This window comes from Macrosteles quadrilineatus, unplaced genomic scaffold (genome assembly GCF_028750875.1).
Source record: "Macrosteles quadrilineatus isolate MER2022 unplaced genomic scaffold, UCM_ALF_1.0 Scaffold_8__2_contigs__length_117827958, whole genome shotgun sequence".
NCBI classification, from domain to species: domain Eukaryota; kingdom Metazoa; phylum Arthropoda; class Insecta; order Hemiptera; family Cicadellidae; genus Macrosteles; species Macrosteles quadrilineatus.
Window position 1 is genome coordinate 91302537 of NW_026542601.1, and position 27503 is coordinate 91330039.

Sequence of the window (27503 nt, forward strand, 5' to 3'; positions counted from 1 at the left end):
TTTCACATACGTTGGGTAGGTTAAGTTGGGCTAGGTTAGGTTGTGGTTTCGTTTTAATTTTCATTATTTTCAATATGCATCATATTTCCTTAGAGAGAACTGCAGTCTATGGCTTTACAAACAATACCATTTATTATAGACTTAGTATATAATCAATGATCACAACACCTAATACGTCATTGTCATTTTTAGCAGGCATAAGCGTTATACAAACCATCCCAGTTAATACTGTGTGAAATTCAATGAAAACAACATTAAATCTCTTTCCAGCATCACAGTTGAGACTAAACCTATTACTCTATTTGTTAAAAAAACATTTACCCTCCAAATTCATTAGCCATATGGATTACCCTAATTGGAATACTGTGCATTAACTAGTGTTGTTTTACCTCCCAATTGTTATACTATGAATTTCAAATTGATGTTTTATTTGTTTCTGATGGAATTGTGCAAAGCTACCGCATTTTGCTGTGATCATTGAATGTGGATGTACTATCATTCAACTATCAGTTGTATTTTTACAATGAGTTGAAAAAACCATAAATTTCTCAGGGAATTTTGGATCAACATTTATTTGTTAAAACTTGGTTATTTGATTTTCTTTACTATTAATAGCTTAGATATTAATCCTAATTAAATATTACTTTTACATTCTGTTGTTAAAATACAGCTATGATGATTTTCTCTTAATAATAAAGTTTCCTGAGTGGGTATGAAAAAAAAGTAAGCTAAAATACTTAGATACCCTATCAGCAATTTTACAATCTTTTTTGTTAACTTCCTCCATACTCTTCACTGAACTAATTAATGTAAGACGAAAGTATGCAAATATTGACCACTCTGAATTGCCCTAATGCAAAATGTATTTCACACACATTGAAAATATTAATAACAGGATGTATGGTTTATTTACCTCCTTAATTTGGCAATCAAAACAAAAAAGATAAATGGCAAATGTGATTGTTTCCCAATGGGTAAATATTGACCTTGGCCCCTCCAAAAATATATTTTGCTTTGCCAATGATAAACCCAACTCGTTTACAAAAAACAAAAACAATTGACCAAATAGTCCGAACAAAATTTATATGTTTAAAAATGTAAATAGATATCATTTAGATAGGTTGCTATATTTTAAAACTTTTTTTCCCCTACACAAACTCGTTTCAATTGAGCAATTAATCAGTTGGCTGCGTGTACGCAGGGGAATATGAAGCAACACATGCTAACACACAAGATACGAGACATGCCTTCACATCTCTTTGAGCAGAAGAGCCCTACGGACGACACCAGCAACGCTAGTTCCGAGAGTAGAGACATCGGCTGTGTCAGAGCTCTTGAGGCTCCGCAGACTCCTACGCAACCTCCTGTGGGTCCCCCGCTGACCCCCACTGGGCCACCACCTCCCAAGGAGCCTAACCTGCAGCAACAATTGCAGCTGTATCAGTCTCCGCAGCATCATCAACATCAACACCATCAACAACATCAACAGCACCAACACCAACATCATCAACCTCCACCACCGCCGCAGCCTGTGAAGAGATCTCCAGAAGAATCCATCCTACCTTTGCCTAAGAGACAGCCTAGTAAGTTTTAATTTAATAGAAATCAATATGCAAAACTTGATTAAGAAGCATGTTTTATGGTTTCAAAATGTTTTTAAGGTTATGGTTTTTTATGATTTGCTTTTAAAATTTTTGTTAAAGTTTTTTAAATGGTTTTGTACATGCGAGTTATTCATACATAAATAATCAAGCATGCAATTTAAAATGTTTCAGTGTCACTATATTTTTTTAAAGTTTGTTTGCCAATTTTGAATATTGTATTAATAAAACTTAATTTTTTTTTAAATCTAACTTTTGAAATTCACTGAAAACTTCAGTAAATTTTATAACCTATGCAATTCGCACAACCTTTACTAAAAAAAAGTGTCTAATGTTTAACAAATTAAAACACCACCACAATTTCTATATAAAAAAACAGTTGTATCAATTTTTTTTTATTTTTCAAACAACTAATATAAGAAACTTAAATCAAATGGAATAATGGAATACTGAATCCAAATATACTGACACTAAAACCTTACTCACAGTCAGAACTTTTCTAGCATTTTTTTAACCGTCAAACTAGAAAAGCAATGCTCGATGGTTCCAGTGATTTGGCAACCCTGAACCAACCTAACCCAACTGTACCAAACGCGCGTAGAGCGCTTTACATTAATGTGTGCAGCTTTTAACCGCACGTTGGTGCGCGCGTGTGTGTTTTAGGCTTGCCAAAACACTTGTGCCATGTTTGCAATAAGAACTTCTCGTCGTCTTCGGCTCTGCAGATCCACATGAGAACGCACACTGGAGACAAACCCTTCCGCTGCACAATATGCCACAAGGCATTCACCACCAAGGGTAACCTCAAGGTAAACTAACCTTAAAATTGAGGTTAAGGATGTAACATAGAGCACAAGAACCTATAGTCTGTATGAAGAAACCTGTTTCGGGAGTCGACCCTTCGTCTACCTGGAGACTGTGGGCGTTAAGCCATTGGCAAGTCACAGGTAGATGAAGGGTCAGGAAACAGGTTACATCTTACAGAGTTCAGGTTTTACAGATTTGTTTAGGCTAGAAGGCTTACCTGAGTGCTGACACAGAAAACGTACTACTATACCCAGAATGCCAACCGCATGGTAGCATGGCAACGCTGGTGGCGCTGCCTACGGTTTGACAGGCAAAGCTCTCTCAAACCGCTTAATGCTTTTTACCATGCGGTTGGCATTCTGGGTTATAGTAGTACGTTTTCTGTGGTGCTGAAGAGAAAATTCTAAAAAGTGAAATATTCTAAATTGTGTGTTAAAATGTTGATTTTGTGTATTTCTTGCATCAGATTGGACTCCTCATTCAGGCAAGCCTGCTGTCCTAATAAATAACCATACAATTTTACTCTTGCATGTTTTTAAACTATATATTGGTACCTCATAGTTATTGATCAATAGATTAAATTCTGTTCTAACTGAGTCATATTTTTGGGTGTATCATTTAATACTCTCAATAAATATTTAAAACATTTACATTAAAAAGAATAAAGATTAGGTCTAAGAGAAATTATTTTTGGAATTTTTGCTAAACCACCCCTAGAGACATGTATACCAGTTGATTATAGTTAGATTGAGCTGCATTGAACCCATACTTTAAGATTTCGAGGTGAAATAATCTTTACTAACCTCAAAACAAAATTGTGTTATGAGTACATCTTGAAAGTAAAAATATGATATCTTAAAACCATCTTTTTAACACATTTTAACCGTTCAGGAATAGGATTTAAAAAGTTCCAAATTGGATCCATAATACAAACAATCCAAGGACCTATAATAATAAGTTATTACCTGATCACAAATTGAGAATATTTAGGAATAGTCCAATGTTTGGGACAAAGGTTGTACAGTTAAACATAGTAGGTACATGGAAAGTGTTACAAAGAAAGTGGTACAAAAAAAGGAGTACTTCCATCTAAATCAAAATATACTGCAATTTAACGTAGTTACAAGAAATCAATGTGTTACTACTCTAGTAACCAAAACTTCCTCTTTGCAATGAGGAATTATAATTTCTTGGAAAATTACTGCTGTTTTTACCAAAATATTTAGTGATCAATTTCCAAAAATAAATTACAAATATGTTTCTGTTTCTATACATTGTCCCACCTTCACATCCTAGGACGCTAGGTTCTAGCCCAGAACTGTTTTACACATTACTTCAGTCTAGTCCTTGAGGGTCGTGACATTATCACATACATAAAATCCATTGGTATAAATGGCCGAGATTTGAACCCATGACATTGGGCTCTGAAGCCCCGTTCTCCACCACTAGACCAGCTTGCTCCTCTTATGTTTCTATACTAGAGAAATCATTCATATGATAAGGGAGGTTTAAGGTTCCTGGATAACTTATTCACTTCAAACTGTTGCTCAAAAACATAATATCCTAGCCTAACCAGAATTTTTACAAACCAATAAAAATCTCTTTTAGTTTATTGCTTATTTCTTTAAAGGTATAACACCTTAAGTACTGAAGTACCTTGTAAATTGTCCTTGCACTTTCAAATTAAATACTCTGAACGAGCTATAAGAGTATCCGTAGCTGAATATATCAGCCATTTCTCACTAAAATAAATTTAGTTGCTGCGAGCTGGCGTAGTGGTTAGAGCGCGGGACTTCAGTCCCGGGTTCGATCCCCGCCAAGTCACCAATGGATTTTATCTAAGTGATAATGCTGCAACCCCTAGGTCTAGCCTGAAGTAATGTGAAAAACAATCCCAGGCTCGTGCCTAGCGTCCTAGGACAAAAAAATTATCATCTTATTTGACAATTTAGTGACTTCACTATTATCTGTTCACAAATAAACAAGCTGGGGAAATCCCTAGGATGGATATATGACCTATAGTTCGGCCGCTTAGAAAGCGACCTCCTCCAACATTGGTTTAGCATTAGCGCGCAGGTCGTTTTCTAAGCGGCCGAACTATAATTGAATTTTCATGTTAATAACAAGTAATCATCATAGATAGTACTTTCTCACAAGCTTGCAAACATGAGAACAGAGGAAACCAATTATGTCAGGCACCTAGAGGTTTAGTTTCCTGAAAAGAAAACAAAAGTGCTAATGAAAACTAAACTAATGAAAATATCACATTATTTATTCTTGTAATTATGTATAGGCATAGTTGTACAATATACTTCATGATACCTGTAATCTAACACGTGTTATTAATGTAGGTACACATGGGTACCCATATGTGGACCAACGGTGCTTCACGACGCGGCCGCCGCATGTCCCTAGATTTGCCGCCGCTGCCAATCACACCCAAGGATTCCGACTTTCTCCACCGCAGGCCGGATCTTTTCTATCCATACCTTCCAGCACCGTTCCTTAACGGGATGCAGCAAAAGGTAAAGTAAAATATTACTACTCTTTTTATTCAAGGGATACAATAGTTTTAATTGATTTTTCTTATTGATTGTCTCATGATTTTCATTACCAGTGTTACCCAAAACAGACAAAACATATACGGTACCCAGGATATTGTTCTTTAGCGGTAGACTAATGAAAAAACCTCAATAAGAAGACTGCTTGAAAATAAGAAGCCAACTTCTGTTCCAAAACAAAATTCATTCCAAAAAGTCCTGATCATTTCCAACTCCTAGCAGAGCTTTCCTGAACCAAATCAAATCAAAAGATCCAGAGAAGGTTTATATTTTTGTAAATGGTGAAGGGTGCACCTAACTGAAGTACTGAGATTTATTTTCTCCTATATTACTTGAGTGCAATTGATTTGTCAGTTACACAATTGTCATTAAGTTTAAATAATCCCGTCCTCCTTCTAACAATCCTGACGTATTATACTTGTACTAAGATCGACACCACAGACTACCGTTGTGGCATCTGCGTACTACAAGTGATAGACGTACCACAGGTTGGGAAACACTGTTAGACTATGACCAAAGTAAATGCAATATCTGCAGTATCTTTTGTTAACAATCATTCTTGTTTTTAGCTAAACGAGATCTCAGTCATCCAGAACGTAGGAAGCAACATGTCCAATGGTCTGTTGGGGTTTGGAGGCTACAGAGCTCTGGAGATGAAACCTGGGTCGCCAGGGTCTGAGAAGCAGCCTCTCGGTTCACCGCAGCATCGCAGCACACCTCCGTTGTGGGACCTGCATTACGACCGCAAGCCTCCGACAGCCCCCGACTCTCCCCCGGCCCACGTACCTCCACCACGAGGGGAGGGATTGGCCGCATGACCCTTCTACCCGACTTAACCTGCCTCCGAAGGAACCCCAGTGCGGTTGCAATGTTCCTATTTTGAAACTAGTCTTTATAGATAACCGAGCTCGGAGGGACAATATTGAGTGTTAAGTGTCGGGCATTTTATCGGTTTTAGTTCCCCGTTCGTTCACCTGTGATAATTTCCCCTGATTAGTTTTCCATTCCGAGGGGTCGGACAGTGGATGTATTTATTTAGTGATATTATTTATGACTTATTTGTACTATGTGTGTATAAAGAGAGATTTAAACTAGCGTCCGTATGCCCTTATGAATATATCGATAGATTAATTTTGTAAATAACAAAAGACAGTCGATGTCGGCCGACATTTTATTTGTAGAATAAGTAACTGTTTTTTATTATGTGTGGAATGTGTGTCTGTAATTATATTTATAAATTCAGTGTTGATATTTATTCTGGACAGCTACTTTCCAATTGTTACCCCGTGTTTGTCACTATTACTTTACATCTTCCCTGTTTTGTTGTGTACATAGGATTTTGTGTACGGCTGTAGACTGTTGTGTATCTATATATTAAACTCGCCTTCGGTTTGTCCGACTACTCTACATATTTATTCAGAAAGCTTCGTTTGGAGGCTGTTATTGACGACAGAGTTTTAGGATTATGATCTCAAGTATTAAAGCATATCATTTTAACGCTGTTGATTTTTAAGTGACTAATCAAAAATATTAAACAATGTAGTTTTCAGAACTCAGGAATTCATTATTTTCCTAACTCTACTTTTTCCTTTGAGCATTGCATTTTTTGTTATTATCGAGCTTAAAATTCCTGTTCTCAATTAATTGTATACATTTTGTGTTTGAACCTTGTTAAGTACCGATATTTAATATTGTTTAATAGCTGTTCTCATAAAATTGTTTGTATTTAAAGTTTTCTGTTGAATTTTAAGTATTTGTTGCGGTATTGTAAACGTATAATTAAACAATCAGTTTTCTCAACTAATATTAAGTATTTTTACAATGTTCGACTGAAGTAGCGGATCAATATTTTTGCATTTGAATTTAGAGAGGATTTTGATTGCTCAAAATAAACAGTATAATCTACCATCCGTTTTACATTTACTTTTCAAATCTATTGCATTTAACTTAATAAGTAGCCTAACTTAACATAAGTTTACAACTGACCATTATTGTTGGTGCAACATCGTTTACAGTTTATAGTTTTATCTTATAATATTGTTAAACTGTCAGAAGTAATAGTTACGTGTCAAAATCCTCTACAGATTTTATTTTCTAAAAAATCAAAAGAAAAATATCATAAGACACAGATTGTTTGAGTATTGTATATTTGTTTAGTTCACACCAAACTTGTATATTTAAGGTGCAGTTATTTGTTTATACTCGTATGTGACACTGTACATGTTAGCATTTGTTATGGACTTGGGACTGTCGGCTTACGCAATATGCAACACAACAGAGTAGTTTTGCACAAACAAAAAATCAAGAGTTTTTATCAAGTTATACATAAGAACCTTATATGAAAAACTATTAAATATTTAAGTTATCACACACCACAACTGTTTGTTTATTAGTCCTTTTTTCCTGTCAGTCAAGTAATCTATATTGACTTTTACTTACAATTCAACAATTTTACTTTCTCGCTAGTCGCTATACATAGTATATGAAGAAAGTATTGTCTTTGTCAACATTTTTAGTTTGTGTTTTGGTCGAAATATCTGTTTTGGGTCCCACCAAACCCAAATTGTAGTTCCCCAATTTGCTGATACTGTTTATTTTCATCAGTATTCAACCATAGATTATATATAGCCATTGACTTTAGTATACCGAAGTAGACATTCCATCTGTATAGACCAGCTGTAGCAAATATTTTATTCAAACAAACCTAGTTGAATGAGCTACAGCCTAAAATTGTTTTTCCCCTAGTTTTGTAACTGATAGATGTGATATAAATAATGCTATAGCTCACACTATAGTTCGGCCGCTTAGAAAGCGACCTCCTCCAGCATTGGTTTAGCATTAGCGTGCAGGTCGTTTTCTAAGCGGCCTAACTATAATATGTCTAGTTGGGAGTATTCATATTCAATAGAAATTCAGTTGCAGATTTCAAGGAGGCATAAACAGCACTGAAAAGTGGGTTGCAAGTACCGGAACACAATTTATAAGAATGATAGTTACCATACCAGGCTTTTAGTGGCCAGGACTTTTACTCAGATCAAGAGACTGTAGCTCCTTTTGCACATCCGTTGAAGAAATTTAAAAGACCTGAGAGGAATACGCAGTCACACTTGCATCAGAATGGATCTTAGAGAATTGTAGGAAGTAGTATAGGCTTCATCTCTGAAAGAAGGGTCTCTTAAAACCATGTGTCCAGCATTTGTCAATCTTGTCACAAATCTGAGCAAATTATATGACAATACAAACAAGAACACATATTATCTCGGGCAGTTTTGAGATCCTGGATTTTCATAAGCAAGTATTCAACTTGCCTTTTATTTGGTGACATGTCTATTACTAAAATAAATAAAACTTCTAACTTTCTTAAACATTTTCATCCAGATATTTCTATAGAACCTTTGTTTTCACTTAAAGTTTATGTTAAACCGAATTTCTTAGATTTTTCAGTGATTTAATCTTACCTTACCAATCCTATTTGTTCCTAAATCAAATCCCAATCAGGCATTTTGCCAATTTTTTGTCCTTCCTGTGTGTGAGTGTGTCCACAAAAACATTCAGGTTTATGTGTAAACCTATATTATGACGATAGGAAATATTATAAGAAGAAGCATAAATAACTCTATGGAACACACGTGTGAATCTAAGAGTGGGTTAAAGAAAACAATGATCTCAACATATATAAATATTTTAATTATGTCTCGCACAAGCAATAAACTTGACAGTATTAAAAAAACTTCCATTGCAAACAAACTTATTTACACTCTTATCTTAAACCTTGTTAAAAGTGTTATACTGTATACTCCAAAACTAATTTTTTATGTACTTTATGTCATTGAGAAAATTGGATAAAATTGCTTTTTTTCTTTATAAACTGTATAAATGTGAGGATGGATGTTGCAGTTTCAAAGGTGACACTGTTATCTAAAAAAATACAGTATAACTTTACAGAGCATTAGTTTCATTTATCATTAGTTTGGCAGAAATATTAAGTAGAATGAGTATAATCATTTTTGGTTCAAGTGAGCATCGGAGAATTAGAGGAAAATAATATTCCAGTACATTTTTCACTTCTTGGAAGTGTTGGGTATTTCAGTTATCTAAAAACACCAACATTGAATTGTGATAACAATTATTTAAAGTAAAAGATTTTAATTAGTAAACAGTGATTCAGTTTCACTAGGTTAAAAATGTAGACACTTGACAATCATAACAAAATTGCAAAAATCTCTGAAACATTAATTTATAAAAGATTTTAATACTAGCTCAAGTCTTGTGGTTAAAACAAATAAATAACAATGTTGATGAGACATTGGATAACAAGATCCTACCGATCAAGGTTTATGCCTTTAACCAATTTTCAAATTTATTTACACTTGTCAAAAATCAAACAGATTGTATTTTAACAGCTAGCCTTATCTAATAATACAATATACAAAACAAACCCGAGTATACGGAGCAATCACAATTGCGAGGACTAGTTTCGTTGGTTCAGTTGAGAGGAAAATTCAATGACAGTAGTTACACTTGGGGTGGCATTTGACTCCGTTCACTCCACATTTACAACCTGCCGAAGTGTCACCTTTGCCCTGAATAAAAAACAATACATTAATCTATTATTTACAAAAATTCAAAGTAAAAGACATATGAAGCGAAAATAGGAAGAATATTACTAAGTAGCTAATTAATATAGAGACACAACTGAGGGTAGTTGATTTCAAATATGAGTGAAGAATGAGTGTCGAATAGAGAGTGAGTCAACAGTATAAATGTAAATATATTATTACAAGTGATATTAGACGTACATCTTTTTGTTTTTCAGGTAATTCAATAACACGTACGATGCTAATCAAGAAGTAACTCATTTCACTTAGTTATATGTTCATTAGACTAATATTTCTTTTAATCTGACACTTTGAATTATAACACTCTCTCAATTCAATTACATACTTTTGAGATTGAACCATAATGAGTTATCATAATAAAAAAAAATTGCTGAACTTACCCCAGGACCCCACCGAGGGCCACGAGTTACCCAGCAAATCTCTGTCTTACACATGGAGCACCTCAGCCAATCACAGCCCCACTTCTTCATCAGCACCACATGACACGTAGGACATGGCAATGCCTCACCTCGCTGTACCATCTCCTGCGCACCACAGACACACAATCTATCATATCTAGTCTTACACATGTAGCACCTCAGCCAATCACAGTCCCACTTCTTCATCAGCACCACATGACACGTAGGACATGGCAATGCCTCACCTCGCTGTACCATCTCCTGAGGACCACAGACTAAACTGTAGTCTCAGACACACAATCTATCATATCTAGTCTTACACATGGAGCACCTCAGCCAATCACAGCCCCACTTCTTCATCAGCACCACATGACACGTAGGACATGGCAATGCCTCACCTCGCTGTACCATCTCCTGAGGACCACAGACTAAACTGTAGTCTCAGACACACAATCTATCATATCTAGTCTTACACATGGAGCACCTCAGCCAATCACAGCCCCACTTCTTCATCAGCACCACATGACACGTAGGACATGGCAATGCCTCACCTCGATGTACCATCTCCTGCGGACCACAGACACACAATCTATCATCTCTAGGTTTACACATGGAACACCTCAGCCAATCACAGCCCCACTTCTTCATCAGCACCACATGACACGTAGGACATGGCAATGCCTCACCTCGCTGTACCATCTCCTGAGGACCATAGACACACAATCTATCATATCTAGTTTTACAAATGTAGCACCTCAGCCAATCACAGCCGCACTTCTTCATCAGCACCACATGACACGTAGGACATGGCAATGCCTCACCTCGCTGTACCATCTCCTGAGGACCATAGACACACAATCTATCATATCTAGTTTTACAAATGTAGCACCTCAGCCAATCACAGCCGCACTTCTTCATCAGCACCACATGACACGTAGGACATGGCAATGCCTCACCTCGCTGTACCATCTCCTGAGGACCACAGACTAAACTGTAGTCTCAAACATACAATCTATCATATCTAGTGTTACACATGTAGCACCTCAACCAATCACAGCCCCACTTCTTCATCAGCACCACATGACACGTAGGACATGGCAATGCCTCACCTCGCTGTACCATCTCCTACAGACTAAACTGTAGTCTCAAACATACAATCTATCATATCTAGTGTTACACATGTAGCACCTCAACCAATCACAGCCCCACTTCTTCATCAGCACCACATGACACGTAGGACATGGCAATGCCTCACCTCGCTGTACCATCTCCTGAGGACCACAGACTAAACTGTAGTCTCAAACATACAATCTATCATATCTAGTGTTACACATGTAGCACCTCAACCAATCACAGCCCCACTTCTTCATCAGCACCACATGACACGTAGGACATGGCAATGCCTCACCTCGCTGTACCATCTCCTGAGGACCACAGACACACAATCTATCATATCTAGTATTACACATGTAGCACCTCAACCAATCACAGCCCCACTTCTTCATCAGCACCACATGACACGTAGGACATGGCAATGCCTCACCTCGCTGTACCATCTCCTGAGGACCACAGACTAAACTGTAGTCTCAAACATACAATCTATCATATCTAGTGTTACACATGTAGCACCTCAACCAATCACAGCCCCACTTCTTCATCAGCACCACATGACACGTAGGACATGGCAATGCCTCACCTCGCTGTACCATCTCCTGAGGACCATAGACACACAATCTATCATATCTAGTTTTACAAATGTAGCACCTCAGCCAATCACAGCCGCACAGCTCTATGCTGTGTTGTTTTCATCTCCACTTCATTTCATTATTAATTGCCAATATCTCCAATATAAGTTAACATCATTCCATGTTCACCATGCATTACGGAGCACCAAAGCCAGGCCATGTATTTCAAATTGGTGTTTCAGCAACGTTACTAGTCCTAAACATATTAGGTCCCAAGATATGCTTCCCATTTTTACTCTTTTTCTTACCCTTTCTTACTGCTATAGTAATTTACTGTGCCAGAGTCAAAATATAAATCGTGTTAAAACACCAATACATTAAATCCATAAAGACAAAATAAGTCAAGTTTCTTTTAGTGTCTTCACCAGTAATTGCGAGGACAGTTGGCACAATCATCAAGACAATAAAAATGATGTTTCCAGTATTGTCAGCTCAACCTTCTTCCATAAGACCTGTACTGCATGATGCAAGGTGAACGTGGAATGGTTATGGTGGATAAGAAAAAATAAACTAAATAGTAGTTATGTATTAGCCGGTTCGAGCGCAGGATGAGGATGAGAGCCCCCAGAGCGGGTACATCCCCCCCAGAGCGGGTTCAGTTTTTGGACTTGAATAACCTTCTAGAGCTGGTTTATTCCTTGGATTTGAATAACCCCCCAGAGCGGGTTCAGTCTTTGGACTTGAATAACCTTCTAGAGCTGGTTCATTCCTTGGATTTGAATAACCCCCCAGAGCGGGTTCAGTATTTGGACTTGAATAACCTTCTAGAGCTGGTTCATTCCTTGGACTTGAATAGCCCCCCAGAGCGGGTTCAGTCTTTGGACTTGAATGTCTGGACTAAGACTCGAGGCACCCTCAGAAATTCAGAGAGCAGTCTTCTGCAGTTCTTTTTCATAGAATCCGCCTATAATTTCCTCGCCATTTTGATCGGCGATCCTATAAGTAACCGGTCTAGTGTTTAGAATTCGTGCTATTGTAAATATCTCCGAAGTCCAGTTTTGTTTATATTTATTGAATGTTGATCTTGAATAACCGTTACTCACTATGATACAACATCGAATAATCTAGATTGGAGTCGGACATGTGACCATAGAACAATCTAGATTAGAGCAAGAAACCTATATAGAGTATGCTGTACGCTTGAACTGCTAGTTGTGTTATAAAAGTGTTAGTGAAGCGTGTTAAGTGAGTGTGTATAGTCTAGAGTTATAACTACTCTGACTCACAATATATTTTTATTTTGTGGGGTCAAAGTTGAATCAATAGTGGAGATAATTAAAACATGTTCTTAATTAGTCTTTTGCTATCTTGTTGAATAATTTATTTGGTTGTGAGAATATTGTTCTCTATATAGAGGTGATGGCCAACACTACGGTGTGTTTATATTGTAAGAAATCTATTTCTAAGCCTAATATATCAAGACATGAGAAAATATGTCCGCAGAATCCTAATCGGAATCCTAAAGTGCCATGTGATTATTGTAGAATATTGTTCAGTGAAAACTATCTTTCTAGTCATGTTGAAAATTGTAAACAAAATCCAACCATACACCAGCCTATAACAAATCGGTTGGCTTCTTCTAATGAAGATGAACCCCAACCCAGCACTAGTGGGATTAGTAGCTTAAAACGTAAACCTCCGCCTGATTCGACTCCTAAAGGGCAGCCTCCAAAAAAGGTTATACGATCGGTAAATGGGTTTAGACCTTCCGGTACTCAATTTATACCGCCTTCAATATTCAACAAAATATATAATACTGCGGCCTCTATTTATTCCGGCATGAAGAAGGTTGTAACAAATACCAACTATCCTCCGACTACTGATGCTGAAATTACTCTTAGCAAACGTGCATTTAAGAGGAGATTGAATGTTTATCAAATAGAAAACAATCATAATATAAAAGATCCCAAAACATATTTAAATAGACTTAAAAGTTTAGTTGTTGAGAAAATTCAACACCACTTAAAAACATCTGAAGTTAAAGTTAGATTTGTATTGCTGATTGATTATGTGAGGGATCCAGAAATTGCAGAGTTCAATTACAAAACAAAATATGAACCTATTTTATTAGCAAGTGATTTATCAGAATATTTTGAGACTGCTATGGGGGATCTCTTAGCGGATATGGAGGATTTTTCAAAAAAAGGTTCTGGTTGGTCACTTAGCAAAATTATCAGATTAGAGCTGTACATAAATAAATACAAACCAATCAGGGGTTCGAGTTATATCGAATTACCTGACGGAATAAGAAAAAAAGAGGCTGTAATAAATGTGAGAAACAACGAACAGAAGTGTTTTTTGTGGTCTGTTTTATCAGCCCTTTATCCTGCTGCAAAGGATCCTCAAAGAGTTACAAAATATAAACAACATGAACACGAATTCGATGATGCTTTGAAAGATGTTGATTTTCCAGTAGCATTGACTGATGTGGTAAAATTTGAAAAACGATCGGGGGTTTCTGTAAATGTGTATGGTTGTGAAAAACAAGAAAATATCAATGATGTGGAATACTTTGAAGATTATCCCGGATGCAACAAGAAAAATGACAAAGAAACTGAGGAAAATAAATCAAAATACATTACATATCCATTATACATAACTAAAGATGAAAAAGACAGACATGTAAATTTGTTGTATTTAAAAAACGCAGGAGGTAATACTCACTATTGTTGGATAAAAAACTTAAGTAGATTAGTGAGTGCTCAAATCAGTAAAAAAGCACACACAAAATGGATATGTAATCGTTGCCTCATGCATTTTGGAGAGGAGCGTCTACTACAAACACACAAGGAAAATTGCAACAATCATAATCCTATACGTGTAAAAATGCCAAAAATGATTACTACGGAGAGTGGGGATTTTCCTCCACGGGTTTATTTCCGCAATCATTATAAAAAGATGAGAGTCCCCTTTGTATGCTATGCCGATTTTGAAAGTATTTTAGCGCCCATAGCGTCATGTGATCCCGAGTTGTCGGATGATAAGTCGTATACCAAAAAATATCAATCTCACGAAGCCATCAGTTTCTCATTGTATGTTGTATATAGTGAGGGTGATTATAAGGACCCAATCGATTATTTTGGTCCAGATGCCGCAAAGATGTTTGTTGAAAGCATTGAGAATGTATCTAAAGAAGTAGCCACATTATACAGTAGAGATGCTGCCAAACCCATGCGTTTAACAGATGATGATCGTCTAGCTATAGCTGGTGCTAGTAGCTGTCATATTTGTTGTAGGCGCTTTAACAAAAAAGATGAGAGAGCTCTCGACCACGACCATCTCTCCGGGAGGTTTCGAGGTGTGGCACATAAAGTTTGTAATCTGAATTTCCGCAAACCCAACTTCATACCAATCTTTGTTCACAACTTGAGTAATTACGACACCCACCTGTTTATAAAGATGTTCGGCATAAACAATGAGAACATTCGTGTTGTGCCTAATAATGAAGAAAAATACATATCTTATGAGGTGGTTGTTCCTGGTGGTGTAAATTTACGATTTTTAGATTCGTTCAGATTCATGCCTTCTAGCCTCGATAGTTTGGTTAACAACCTAAACAGAGATCAGTTTCGACACACTTCAAAATATTTCAGTGGGGATAAACTAGAACTGGTGTGCAAAAAAGGAGTGTATCCATACGATTATATGGACTGTATTGAAAAGTTTGATGAGACCGCTTTACCCCCGAAAGAGTCATTTTACAACAGATTAAATAAATCCAACATAGAGGACAGCGACTACGAGCACGCCTGCAAAGTGTGGGAGAGTTTCCAGATTAAAAACCTAAAAGAATACACCGCGCTGTATAACAGAACAGACACGCTGCTCCTTGCGGACGTCATTGAGAACTTTCGTGAAGTTTGTATGAATACCTACAAACTCGATCCGGCTTGGTATTATACCTCTCCGGGCTTAGCGTGGGACGCCATGTTGAAAATCACAGGAGTAAGTCTGGATCAGTTAACAGACTATGAGATGGTGTTAATGATCACCAAAGGAATTCGAGGAGGGGTCTCGCAGTGTTGTCACCGATATGCTAAGGCCAACAACCCATATATGCATGATTACGATCCGGAGAAACCCAACTCCTATCTTTTATACCTGGACCAGAACAATATGTATGGTTTTGCTATGGTGTCGTCGCTATGTTATGGGAATATACTGTGGTTAGAGAACACAGATAATTTCGACGTACATGGGGTATCAGACACGTCCTCGACCGGTTTTATACTAGAGGTTGATTTGGAGTATCCTAAAGAGCTGCATGACGCGCACAGAGATCTCCCACTAGCACCAGAGCTACGATCGCCTCCGGGTTCGAAAACTAAAAAGCTACTCACTACCTTGTATGAAAAAGAAAAATACGTACTGCACTATCGCAACTTGAAATTATACCTCTCGTTGGGGATGAGGCTGAAAAAAATCCATAGAGTCATAATGTTTGACCAAGGACCGTGGTTGAAGTCGTATATAGATCTGAACACAGATATGAGAACCAAGGCGGCCAACGATTTTGAAAAGGATTTCTTTAAACTCATGAACAACTCGGTGTTTGGAAAAACTATGGAGAACATCCGGAACCGCGTGGACATCCGACTCGCCACACAAGACAGACAGGTAGAGAAGTGGGTTGCCCGGCCCAATTTCAAGAGCAGCACCATTTTCACAGAAAACCTGGCCGCTATTCATATGAGCAAAACCACCTGTTATTTCAACAAGCCCATTTATGTCGGAATGAGTGTTTTGGACATATCGAAGACGTTCCTCTACGACTTCCATTATAATGTTTTGAAGAGGAAATACGGCGACAGGGTTAGAGTTGAGTATACAGACACTGATTCTCTTAATGTGGTCATAGAGACCAATGATGTTTATGAAGATGTGAAAAGCATGATTGAGCATTTCGATACCAGCGACTACAAAGAAAATAACCCCTACGACATGCCCCGCGTAAACAAGAAGGTCTTGGGCAAGTGGAAAGACGAGCTCGCCGGTGTGGTGATGAGGGAGTTTGTGGGTCTGAGGTCGAAGATGTACGCATACGAGGACGAAAAGAAAAAAAGCGGAAAGAAGGCCAAAGGTGTGAAGAAATCCGTAGTAAAACACGAGCTGACGTTCGACGATTATAAGACTTGCCTGTTTGACAGTGTGGATATTTATAAAACAATGAACTCCATAAGAAGCGAGGGCCACAACCTCTACTCGATAGAGCTGCACAAAAAGTCTCTATCTGCCCACGATGATAAACGCTTCATTCTAGAAAACGGCATTGACACTCTTCCGTGGGGGCATTTCAAAGTGCCGATTGAACTAGTCGCAGAGCTGGAAATTCAAGCGGCTGGAAATATAGATTAAAAATATTTTTTTTTTCAGTTACACCATTCAGTAGTCTCCTTCGGCGGATGCATATCTTTTATGATTGTTCAAAAATGCATCACTGACATTTTGGTGTTTTCCAATCATCTCCCAATCCACTTTATATCTGTGGTTGTGGACAAATTTCTCTGTTAGTTTTTGATATTTGCTCAACACCAGCCAGCAGTCGTTGTCGAAATTAATCATCATTTCATCGAGTTCGCTTTCTGAAAATGTGCGAAATCGGAGTAGAGTCGCCCACACCAATCGGTGTTGATACATTCTGACAAAATCAAAAGGTGCGTTTAAGGCATAGTACCTCGAAAGCAGACTCCAATCGACATAGCGATCGAACCTTTTGACAAAATTGTCTGTGAGAACTCCTTTTGGTTCCCTGTGTTCTTTCCAAATCAGTGACGTAAAATTATCCATTCCTATATTAGTAATTCGCATTTCATATATTAATAATTTATTCACACCGAAAGCGGTTTGTATTTTAAACGTTTGTTGTATACTTTTTTTGTGTTATAAAAAAATATGAATCAGAACATTTTTATATAATTCTTATTAATGTCATAAGTGAACCCCGCTTCTGAAATAATTACAACGTAAGCGGTTGTCCCCTGATCGGCTACCGGACTACTTACGGCGTTCGTAAAGTCCAAATTTATTTGCACATCGTTTCTGTTTGTGTCGCTGCTAAACGGATGATGATGAGTGTCCACGACGATCAGTGGGTAATTATTTACAAAGTCCACATCGTTTAGGTACACATCTTCGTCTTTAAACAACACCTGTCGTATGGCAGAGTAGCTTTCGTATAAAACGCCGTATTGTTTGTCCGTGATGTTCAGGTTCTGCGGCTCCTGTGGATAGCGCAGACCATTTATTTTCACACTGTAGTTTTTTATATTGACACTGTCGAATTTGCTGGGGTCCTTTGTTTGATCGTTCTTGCGATTCGTCTGCAGACCCACGATTACGAATACGGGGTTGGAAACATTCCTGAATATGTTTGATACATCAAAACTAAACGACGAGCCGAATACGCCAAACTTTTCGACACACTGCCAAGTATAATATCTGTATTGCAAGTCGTTTTTGTCGCTCAACCTCCTGAGCCCCTCAATGAGCGGCACCTTCTTCACGGGGTCGTATTCGACGAGCGGCACCCTCAACACAAAGTGTGTGATTTTAATCTTACCCTCGTCAGCCGTTTTTGCAGCAGGTGCGACGCCTTCTGTCCAGCGGAAAATGGCGTCATTGTCCTCGGCGCGTGTAAAGACGATTTCGAATCCGCCCTTATACATGGGGTACAACTGACTGTCGAAAAACGCTAATCCCAAGTGGGAAAGTGTGCCTATGGCCTCAAACTTGCCTCCCCCTTTGTCGAATTTCGATTTGAACCCACTGCTGTTGTAGGTGTTTTCGCCAGATTTGCTGTACGTCGTCAACGCCTTGATCGTGCTAGTGATGCCCACCTCGTCCACAGAGTCGATCAGCTGATTATGTTTTCTCAGTTCGATTCTTTTAAACAGAAATGCTGCGAAATTGTCTATGAGCCTGATCGGATCCGCTTGGGCATAAGCCCCACCTGTCTTTTTGACCACCTCGCCCTGTATGTGGAACTGTATGCGTCTGTCGTAGAACGAATCCCCGTGGTCTAATTTGAACACTATATATTTATTGGGCGAATTAAAGTTCAGATCCGACACGGGCAGCACGGTGTTGTATTCACACCTCTCTATCTTGTCAGATGCCTCGTTATAATATTTCTCCATATCTATATATAGATTTCAAGTTTTCAATCCCCAATAAAAAATATAAAACCTCGCAATGTCGTTTTTAAGAAATCAACACAGAATACAAAAGTTGTAACAAATTCATCTTCTGTTGAACATGTGTATATATTTTTTTCTGTCCGACACTAACCCGTTGTGTCTACAACCTTTAGACAAAACAGAGTTTATCCCATTTTCCTCCGAGAGTGCTGTTAGACACTCGTTTAAAGTCGAGATACCCTTTGGTCCCGCGATAGCTTTTTCCATCTTATCGCCCAAGAGATTACAAAGGCGAGTTTCTCATTGTTGAAACTATTGCTGCCGGCCTCTTCCTCGGCTTGTATGAACTTTATTCTGTCACTCAGTTCGTTGTAATCGTCTATATATCTGTATTCCACAGGGTTGTTTGTGTCTATTAGTAGACCCTTACCCTGTGCTTTAGAGTCGTTTTTAATACCCTTCCATATATCGCTTATCAAGTTTGTCCATTTCCAACCGCCACTCGACTTGGGCCTGCGTGATAAAGGATCGTTGTTTCGATACAGGGCGTGCGTCTTAATTAAGATGTCTTTGTATTTTTCAAAATCCTGCGAAGTGAACACGCCCGCGCTTATAAGCCTCATCTTCGACGAGACACCGACAGCCGAGTCGGAATGTGTTCCGGGAAGTTCCGCCCTCGTCAAGAGTTTCCACAATCCCGGAGTTCCGACATATCTGTCCATCGTTTTGTCTAAAATGATGTCGTTGTTTTCGATCGACACAGGCTGTGATCCGATCGCGAGTTTGTTGTTGTTGAAGTCGTAATAGAAGCCAAAAGTTTTGTCATTACTGGATGCGAGACATTGTTTTGCGATGCTTCCGATATTTTCATTTTCTGTGAATTCGCGGATCGAGCGATTTTGCTGTTCCTCAGCTTCGACAGCCGGTGTTGCAGTAGGATGCTCAAACACGTCCTCTGGATCTATGGGCAATTCTGAAGCTAGGACGTCACTGGGTGTGCTAGATAGTCTGGGTCTAAACGTGGGTTTTCTAATGACTTGTACGCGTTTAGGTTTTCTTTCAAGCTTAATAGTTTCGGTCTGTTCTTTTATCGCCTCAACAATAGGCTTCTGAATTTCCTCCCGTTTACGTGCGTTATCGGCCTCAGATACTCGTACGGTTTCAGAATCACTCTTTAATTTGTCCTGCAGCTTATCCAACACCCTAGCCTCGTTAACAGTTAGGGGTTTGTTTTCGCGTTTAGTCGGTAGTAGCATTTGGTTTTTCGGCTTAGTAGAGAAAGTCGGGTGCACACTGAAAACGGTTCTCATCTCTTTTGCCTGTTCTTGTTGATTTATTTCGCCATCTGTTTTCCACTGTTTCTGCAGTTTTTCAATTCTTCTTGCTGCCTCAGAATTCATTTCGTCGGGCCACTTTTTATCCACCATCTTTTGTTTTTTTATCAGCGTCTTTATAATGTCTTTATTGTCGGTTTTCCTCTTATTTTTCATATCTATAAATGTTTCGACTTTTCCAGTTTTATTTCACAAAAAAGGTTGAAAACAAAATTAAGTATAAACCATTAAAACCTTGTTAATTTTACATTAAAAAACATCATGTCTTCGTATGTATTATGATAAAAAAAACGCTGCATACACACGGATTTCGAAAATATCACGTATATATAGCGTTTATTGTTGGGTCTGCAAAAAAACGCTGCATACACACGGATTTCGAAAATATCACGTTTAACATAAAACACCCCCTTTCGTAATATCGTTTGTCAATGTGTCTTTCAGGTTGCACATATATTTGCCATTGTGAGGCTTTTTAGTCGTATTTATGGACAAAAATCCAAACGGCTCGCTCCAGCATTTCTTACACATTGTTTCAAATTCGCCAATCGTCATATCGGCGCCCACAAAGTCGTCATAGATACGCTTCGTGTAGTGTTTGTTCTGCTTGAAAACACACAACAGGTTCACGTTGTTACGTATGACTTGCATATCAACCCTACCGTAACTCTGACTCAGATAGACGCACGACAAGTTCCTGTGTCTGCCCCTGATGAAATAGCTTTTTATAACATCTTGCTTTTCCATCAGACAGTCGTCGAACACAACAAGTGAGTTTTTCTTATACTCCTCCAAAGGGGGTAAATCTTCACAACTGCTGAAGAAATACACAATCTTCCTATTCAATGTCCGCTCTATATCCGTGTACTTTTGACGTAATTCCACATATGCCGCTTGTTCAATCGATTTGCTAAATATATATAAATTCCGAAACAGCACACCACTAGGGTTGTAAATCAGATTCAACAACAAGTTCGTCTTCCCACTACCTGAATTGCCATTAATTAAACAGCGAAGTGGCTGGGGTATGAGGTTTGTATCCGACGCCTCTTCGTGGTAACTAACAATATTCATCACTTATATAACCCCACTGTTGACGGTAACAGTAATTTTAAAATGTTTCCAATGTTTTGATTATTCGGTGTATTGGATATTCATAGCTTAATCGATTTTAATAAATGGAATTTTTGTTTTTGTTATATTTATTACAAATGCCAACATATCAAAATTATCATCCACAGTTGCTGTATTTCTATTGCATTTTTCGATGCCCTCATCTGTTAGTTGTTTAAGTGCTTGATCAATTATCAACTCACCATCATGGATGTATTCAAATTCATAGCAGATTTCGAATTCTAAAGGCGGCACACACCTTTTAGCTTTCTTCAAACGTCTGTTTTGAACATCAATAAATCTGTATATTCTTTTATTAGAATCTGTGTTTATACTTTTAAATAAACAAAACACTTGTTGTGTCGTATTTTCCATTATATTTTTATACATTAGTTTTTTTTCTACATGTTCGATATTGCGTCGATGCCTCCTTAGACTGGGTAAAAGTTCTTCAAACAACCAACTTCTAAATTCGTCCATTTTCTTACTAGCCCTCATCAACCAGCAAACACCCCGCTCGTTTATGTAAACAGTGTTGGGATGTTTTCGTATAGTGGATTGTGTGTCATGCCTTTTCAGTTCTGAGTAAGTTTTTTTTAATCGCCCAATAACATGTTCGTAAATACATTTTCCCGGTCTCGCATAGCCCAGTATGGTTGCAATAGAATTTCCTTCAAACCACGGTTTGTTAGCATGATCAAGTATAATTGAAATGCTATGACCATTAAACTCAAACTCATTATTCGCTATGTCGATTTTAGACATTATACTATATATACACGAGCACAAACAGCCCGTTTTTGTTAGAGAACAAACTTGTGTGAATGTGTTTTAATACATCATCTAAATGAATACCGGTACGCCAATTATAAACTAGGGCACCAGAGTTGAGATAGACTTATCTGTACAACTGATGACGCAGACCGGCCGTGCTTCTTATCTGGGTTCAACTCTCGGACTGGCCGCAGTTACGTTTTGTCTTCTATATATACCGTAGAACAGTGTACGCACAACGGCAGTGTAAACACCGCAGTGTACCGTAGAACGGTGTACACACAATGGCAGTGTGTGTGTGTAAGTGTTGTGTAACATTGTGTGACTAGCAAACTCAGTTGAGTGAAACCGAAAAACTCTCAACTGAGGAACCAAACAACTGTGTTGTAAGTATTCGAAAGTTTCAGTGTTTTAGGTGTCTGAGAGTTGAACTAGTTATACTGATATAAAACCAATATAAAGCATGCTGTTGAACTATCAGTTGCAATAGTGTCAGCAGAATGTACTGAGTGTGGTTTGAATATTGATCGTGAGTAAAAAAAATATTAAAATAGTAAACTTTCATTAAATATTTCATCATATACAATTTATTGTAGTAACTCCTAACTTCTTCAATTGTCGTTTGAGAAATATTCTTCAGTAGTTTTTGCAAAACCTGTTTTTATAATCTTCTACTGTTCTCAATCTGTTGTAAACACTACATCGTGCATTTTTCTAGTACCACTAAGCGATTTTGTGCCCTTGTATACAACAAATACGGGTTTATCAGATCGCAAAAGTTTCTTTATATTGTTGGGTGTCAGTCTTGTGTTCCAACTCTCCGGCAGTCGGATTCTCATGTTGCCACATATAATTTGAATCTGATCACCATACTTGGAATTCACAATCTCTATATCCTCTATTAAATACTTTTTATCAATCTCCAAGTCAGCAACACTTATATAACGGCTTCTGTTTATTTTATCTAAGAAGTCCGAGAAGTCGATATCATTAGAGTTCTCCATGACTGTCTGCCTATATATATTCACATACTTGTACGACAAACAAAAAATTTGCAACATCTGTCGCTGAGTATTATAAACGGTTTTATAAAACCGAGGTCGCAATAAAAAAAAACACGATTACATCTTATGAATAAATTATACTCGTACAAAATCTAAATACACAATACTGTTTGAATCAGGATTGTGTAATAATGTACCATTTTGATCAAACAATCCGATTTGAATTTGTTGAATTTGATTTAACCCATCCTTTAACGGTACATAGTGCGGGTATTGAGGGGTTTCAGAAATTTTATAGCCGTGTTGTGCTTTTGGAAAGAATTGGTACAATATCGACGATTCGTCATGTCTGCGATAATGTGTAGAATGACTTGTATAACTGCTGTTTACAATATTACAGTGGATTTCGATAACATCCACAGGCCGCAAATTTGGCGCAGTATCAGCTTTATAGTGATTAGATAACTCTGAATCTTTGTCCTCATTAAACCCCAACAAAAAGCGCATTGTGTTATCCATTTGAAACTTTAGTGGTGATTTTATAACAACACGATTACCTTCTTTAAGTATTTCAAACTGATTTATATCCACAGTAAAACTGGCTTTTTCCAAAAACCCTCGTATGTGCTTCTGTAGCGATTCCATTGTCCAATGTCCACTGTTAATCACCAGAGGTGTAAGTATGTTTTCAAAAGTCATACTAGCAGTTTGTACTAAATTATAAATGTTGTTTTCAGAATAAAAACCAATCAACGCTATCTGGTACTTTGAATTTTCACCCAAATGGATCGGGTGCTCCAAATGGATATTTAACAACGATGTATTTCCCGTCAGTTTTAAAATTGTCATATCTAATAAATATATGGTGCAAAGAAAAAATATATTCTTAATTGTTTTTAGGTAAACTGTCATATAAATCATTAATGCTTTCTCTTGCGTTTTCTTTTAGTGTTTTATAACGGGTTTCCAACTCTAGGATTTTATTCACAAGTTCGTCCAATTGTAGTTTTACCACAACATCGTTTGCTTCAATGGCCTTACCAACGCCGCTTATTCTCTTATGATTTTGAATCTCAAGCACATCCGCAGTATTAGTTGTGGTAGACTTTTTTGGTACAATGTGTTTTGTTGTTTTGATCGCGTTTTTAATGAGTTTTTCCAACTCTAAAAGGTCTTCCTTAATTGCGACATCGTTTTTGTCTATGGGTTTAGCGGTGTTAACAATGCGTCTCCCTTTAACACTCAAATAGTTGCCCGATATACTAATGCTATTCACCAAAGAATCGGTTGTTTTTAGATGCCCCATTAGCTTATCCTCTATTTGTTTGAACATTGTTTTAGCTCCGCTGTTGAATCCATTCTGTAAGTTCCATATCTTTTCATCAACTAGAGATTCACTAACACCATCTGAAATACTCTGGGGTAGTTCGTTAAATCTGTTTATCGAAAGATAATCCATGTCTAAATATATACATTAAAAGGTTTGTTTTACTAAAATAAAAAAAATAAAAATACTTTATTATAAAATTATAGAAACCAACATAACCATACATATTTGTTATTATTCAGAACATGTTCGATTTCATTCCAACTCGCACCATTTGAAAATCTCCTTAAAACCTCCAAACACAGATGACCACATATTGGCGGATCGTTATATTCCTGGTATCTATTCATATTGTATAATATACCATCGTCCATGTTCACATATTCTTTCAATTCCAACAACGGTGGTGCGTCTCCAAATGAGTCAAAATATATAACCCGGTTGCCTGTTTTCATATAACAAGTCCAGTGTGTACCACCCGAATCTAAATTGCCTAGATTTATAATTCCACATTAGTTTGCACGCGGTTTGTTTGGCAAGGCTTCCCTCATAAAAACACCACGAAAGTTTCTTATTCGTAAAACATTAGCCCAACGCTCCAAGTCAGATATTGTTAGTGGGCTTATTTTTTTTTTGCGCCACTCAAGACCCTGTTCAGTTCTCTGTTTATATGTCTAGTCAAACCGGCACCACTTGCGTCTTGATCTATCAGAGTATCCAACTCACTATCAATTAATTTCTTAAGCCATGGCACAAACTGATCTTTCAACAGTGGCGCGACTTTGCCTCTTATCAGTGGTGATGCAACTTTCTTAAAATAAGGAATATTGTTTTCAGCCAGCTCCATTACTTCCCGCAATAAACCGCCATCAATCATCTCCTTCAGTTGGGCATAATCGAAAATCAACCTCACTCCAGTGTTGTTTTTTATGGCTCTTTCCACCTGCTTATGTTGGTCACTATCAAGCGATACTTCAACATTACCGTTTTTCAGCTGTTCCTTGGAGAGATATAGTATAGCCCGTTTGAGCTTTTTGTGAGCAATTCGCAATTTGTTTAGTTGATTCTTCGTCAGGTTTATCTTACGTTTATGCCACATTGTTATTGTGCTATATACACACTTTACCAATTCTCAATCGTTTACTTAATTAAGACTCGTTTGCGCATTTAAAGTCTATATTACAAGCACATCTATATTTCGATATATAGCAATGGAGTTGTACTGTCGCGTGTGCAAAATAAACACGGCGTCTGAAAACATAAAGACCACAAAAACTAGAAATAAAAGATGGTTGTCTACATCAAAATGTGCAGTGTGCGGCAGTGTGAAACACTCGTTTATAAAGGAGCCATATGAGGTTTTAGAAGCCAAGGAGTTGCACAGGCCGGTTATTAAAAAGTTCATTAAACGCCGAATAGTCACCAAGGGTATTGACGATTTGTGGGCTGCAGATTTACTAATAATGAAGCAGTACGCTAGAGAGAACAAGTGGTACAAGTACATTTTAAATGTCATAGATACATTTAGCAAATTCGTTTGGTCCGAACCTTTAAAGAAAAAAGACGGGGCAGAGTTGACAACAGCTTTCGAGAAGATTATAAAAAGAGCAAACAGTGATGGTCATGAAGCACCGAAGCTTTTACATACCGACAAAGGTACAGAGTTCAAAAACAAACCGTTCAACAACATGTTGAGGAAGCATAATATCAAACTATACCATACAGAGAGTGACAATAGACAATATACAATAGACAAAATCTTTATTGAAATATTCCTAGAGAACATTCATGCGTCAGGTACATAAAATGTACAGTATGTACGTAAACTATTACAGTAATTTGCAATTACAATTAGAATTTTTTTCTTCTTTTTTTCATGGTAGCTTATTGTTTAAGAATTCATCCTCAGAGTAGAACGGCCGGTCCATAAGCCATGTTGTCAGGTGCTTCTTGAGCAGATTGGGTTGTTCTCTCTTGAGGTGCTCTGGTAGGTTGTTAAAGTACAGAGCACCTTTGTAGGATGGTTTCTTCTCGTACAGACTCAGATGGTGTTGTGGGAGGGAAAAATTGGCGGCATGTCGTGTGTTGTGCTGGTGTATGTCTCTGTGTCTTGGCTGGGCTGTTTTAGTGGTGTGGATAATGACTTCTCTTATGTAGAGTGAAATTGATGTGAGAATTTTAAGGTTCTTGAAGGCTTCTCGGCAACTGTCTCTGTAGTTCAGGTCGGCAAGGCATCTAATTGCTCTTTTTTGCTTTAGGAGTACTCTTTCCAGGTTGCCTTTTGATGTTCCACCCCAAGTCGCAATGCCATATCTGAGGTGGGACTCGAATAGAGCAAAATATGCAACTTTGGCTACTTCTGGGCTGCAAGCTTGCTTGATCCTACGTATAACGTAGAGACTTGAACTTAGCTTTTTGCAGAGCTGGTCTATGTGGGGTTTCCATGATAGCTTGGAGTCAATTATGATGCCTAGGTATTTTGTGGTGTTTTGTGTTTGTAGTCCCGGTATTGTAATGTCTGTGTTGTTGCGTTTGGTGGTGAAAGTCATTTGAACGGTTTTGCTTTCGTTTAGAACTAGGTCGTTGGAGGTACAGTATTGCTTTGTTCTCTGGAGTTGTGTGTTGGTTTTCTCTTCCAGATTTTCCATTGTTTTGTCCGCAAATGTGAGAACCGTGTCATCTGCGTACATGGTGGTGTGTCCATCTTCCCCAATCCAACTAGGTAGGTCATTCGTGAGAAGGAGGAAAAGGACTGGGCCAAGTACTGATCCTTGGGGTACTCCTCTTTGCACGTCTACAGCTTTGGATTGGGCCTTATACTTAGTGTTGTTCTTTATGTAGGCTATTTCCACAAGCTGTTTCCGGTTACTAATGTAGCTTTTAAACCATTCTGCTGCTCTTCCTCTCACGCCTAGTGTTTCCAGCTTGAGTAGAAGAAGTTCGTGGTTTAGGCAGTCGAAAGCTTTACTAAAATCTAGGAAGAGGCTTGTTGAAGTGCTGCCTTCTTCTAGTTGGTCTAGTATGTGCTCCGTCAGTTGTATTAAGGCTGTGGCTGTCGATCTGCCTTTGATAAATCCATGCTGT

At 37.9% G+C, this 27503-nt stretch overlaps 2 protein-coding genes across 7 annotated transcripts in view; one reads left to right on the forward strand and one right to left on the reverse strand.

The window, feature by feature from the left end:
• Positions 1–7332, forward strand: part of LOC128999955 (sal-like protein 3) — a 123437-nt gene extending 116105 nt beyond the window's left edge. For 4 of the 6 annotated variants that reach the window (XM_054426750.1, XM_054426754.1, XM_054426755.1 and 1 more), the window contains 4 exons: positions 1202–1583; positions 2265–2410; positions 4760–4933; positions 5539–7332. In XM_054426750.1, the coding sequence (XP_054282725.1) occupies positions 1202–1583; positions 2265–2410; positions 4760–4933; positions 5539–5787 (951 nt within the window). In that variant the 3' untranslated portion in view covers positions 5788–7332. The remainder of the gene's footprint in view (positions 1–1201; positions 1584–2264; positions 2411–4759; positions 4934–5538) is intronic. The other 2 variants (XM_054426751.1, XM_054426752.1) reach the window with 2 other exon arrangements.
• Positions 7333–8633: 1301 nt separating this feature from the next.
• LOC129001725 (uncharacterized) overlaps positions 8634–27503 on the reverse strand; it is a 73713-nt gene continuing 54843 nt past the window's right edge. The window contains exons 15-16 of the mRNA XM_054429133.1: positions 9969–10112; positions 8634–9552 (exon numbers count right to left, since the gene is read on the reverse strand). Coding sequence (XP_054285108.1) covers positions 9472–9552; positions 9969–10112 — 225 coding nt within the window. The 3' untranslated portion in view covers positions 8634–9471. The remainder of the gene's footprint in view (positions 9553–9968; positions 10113–27503) is intronic.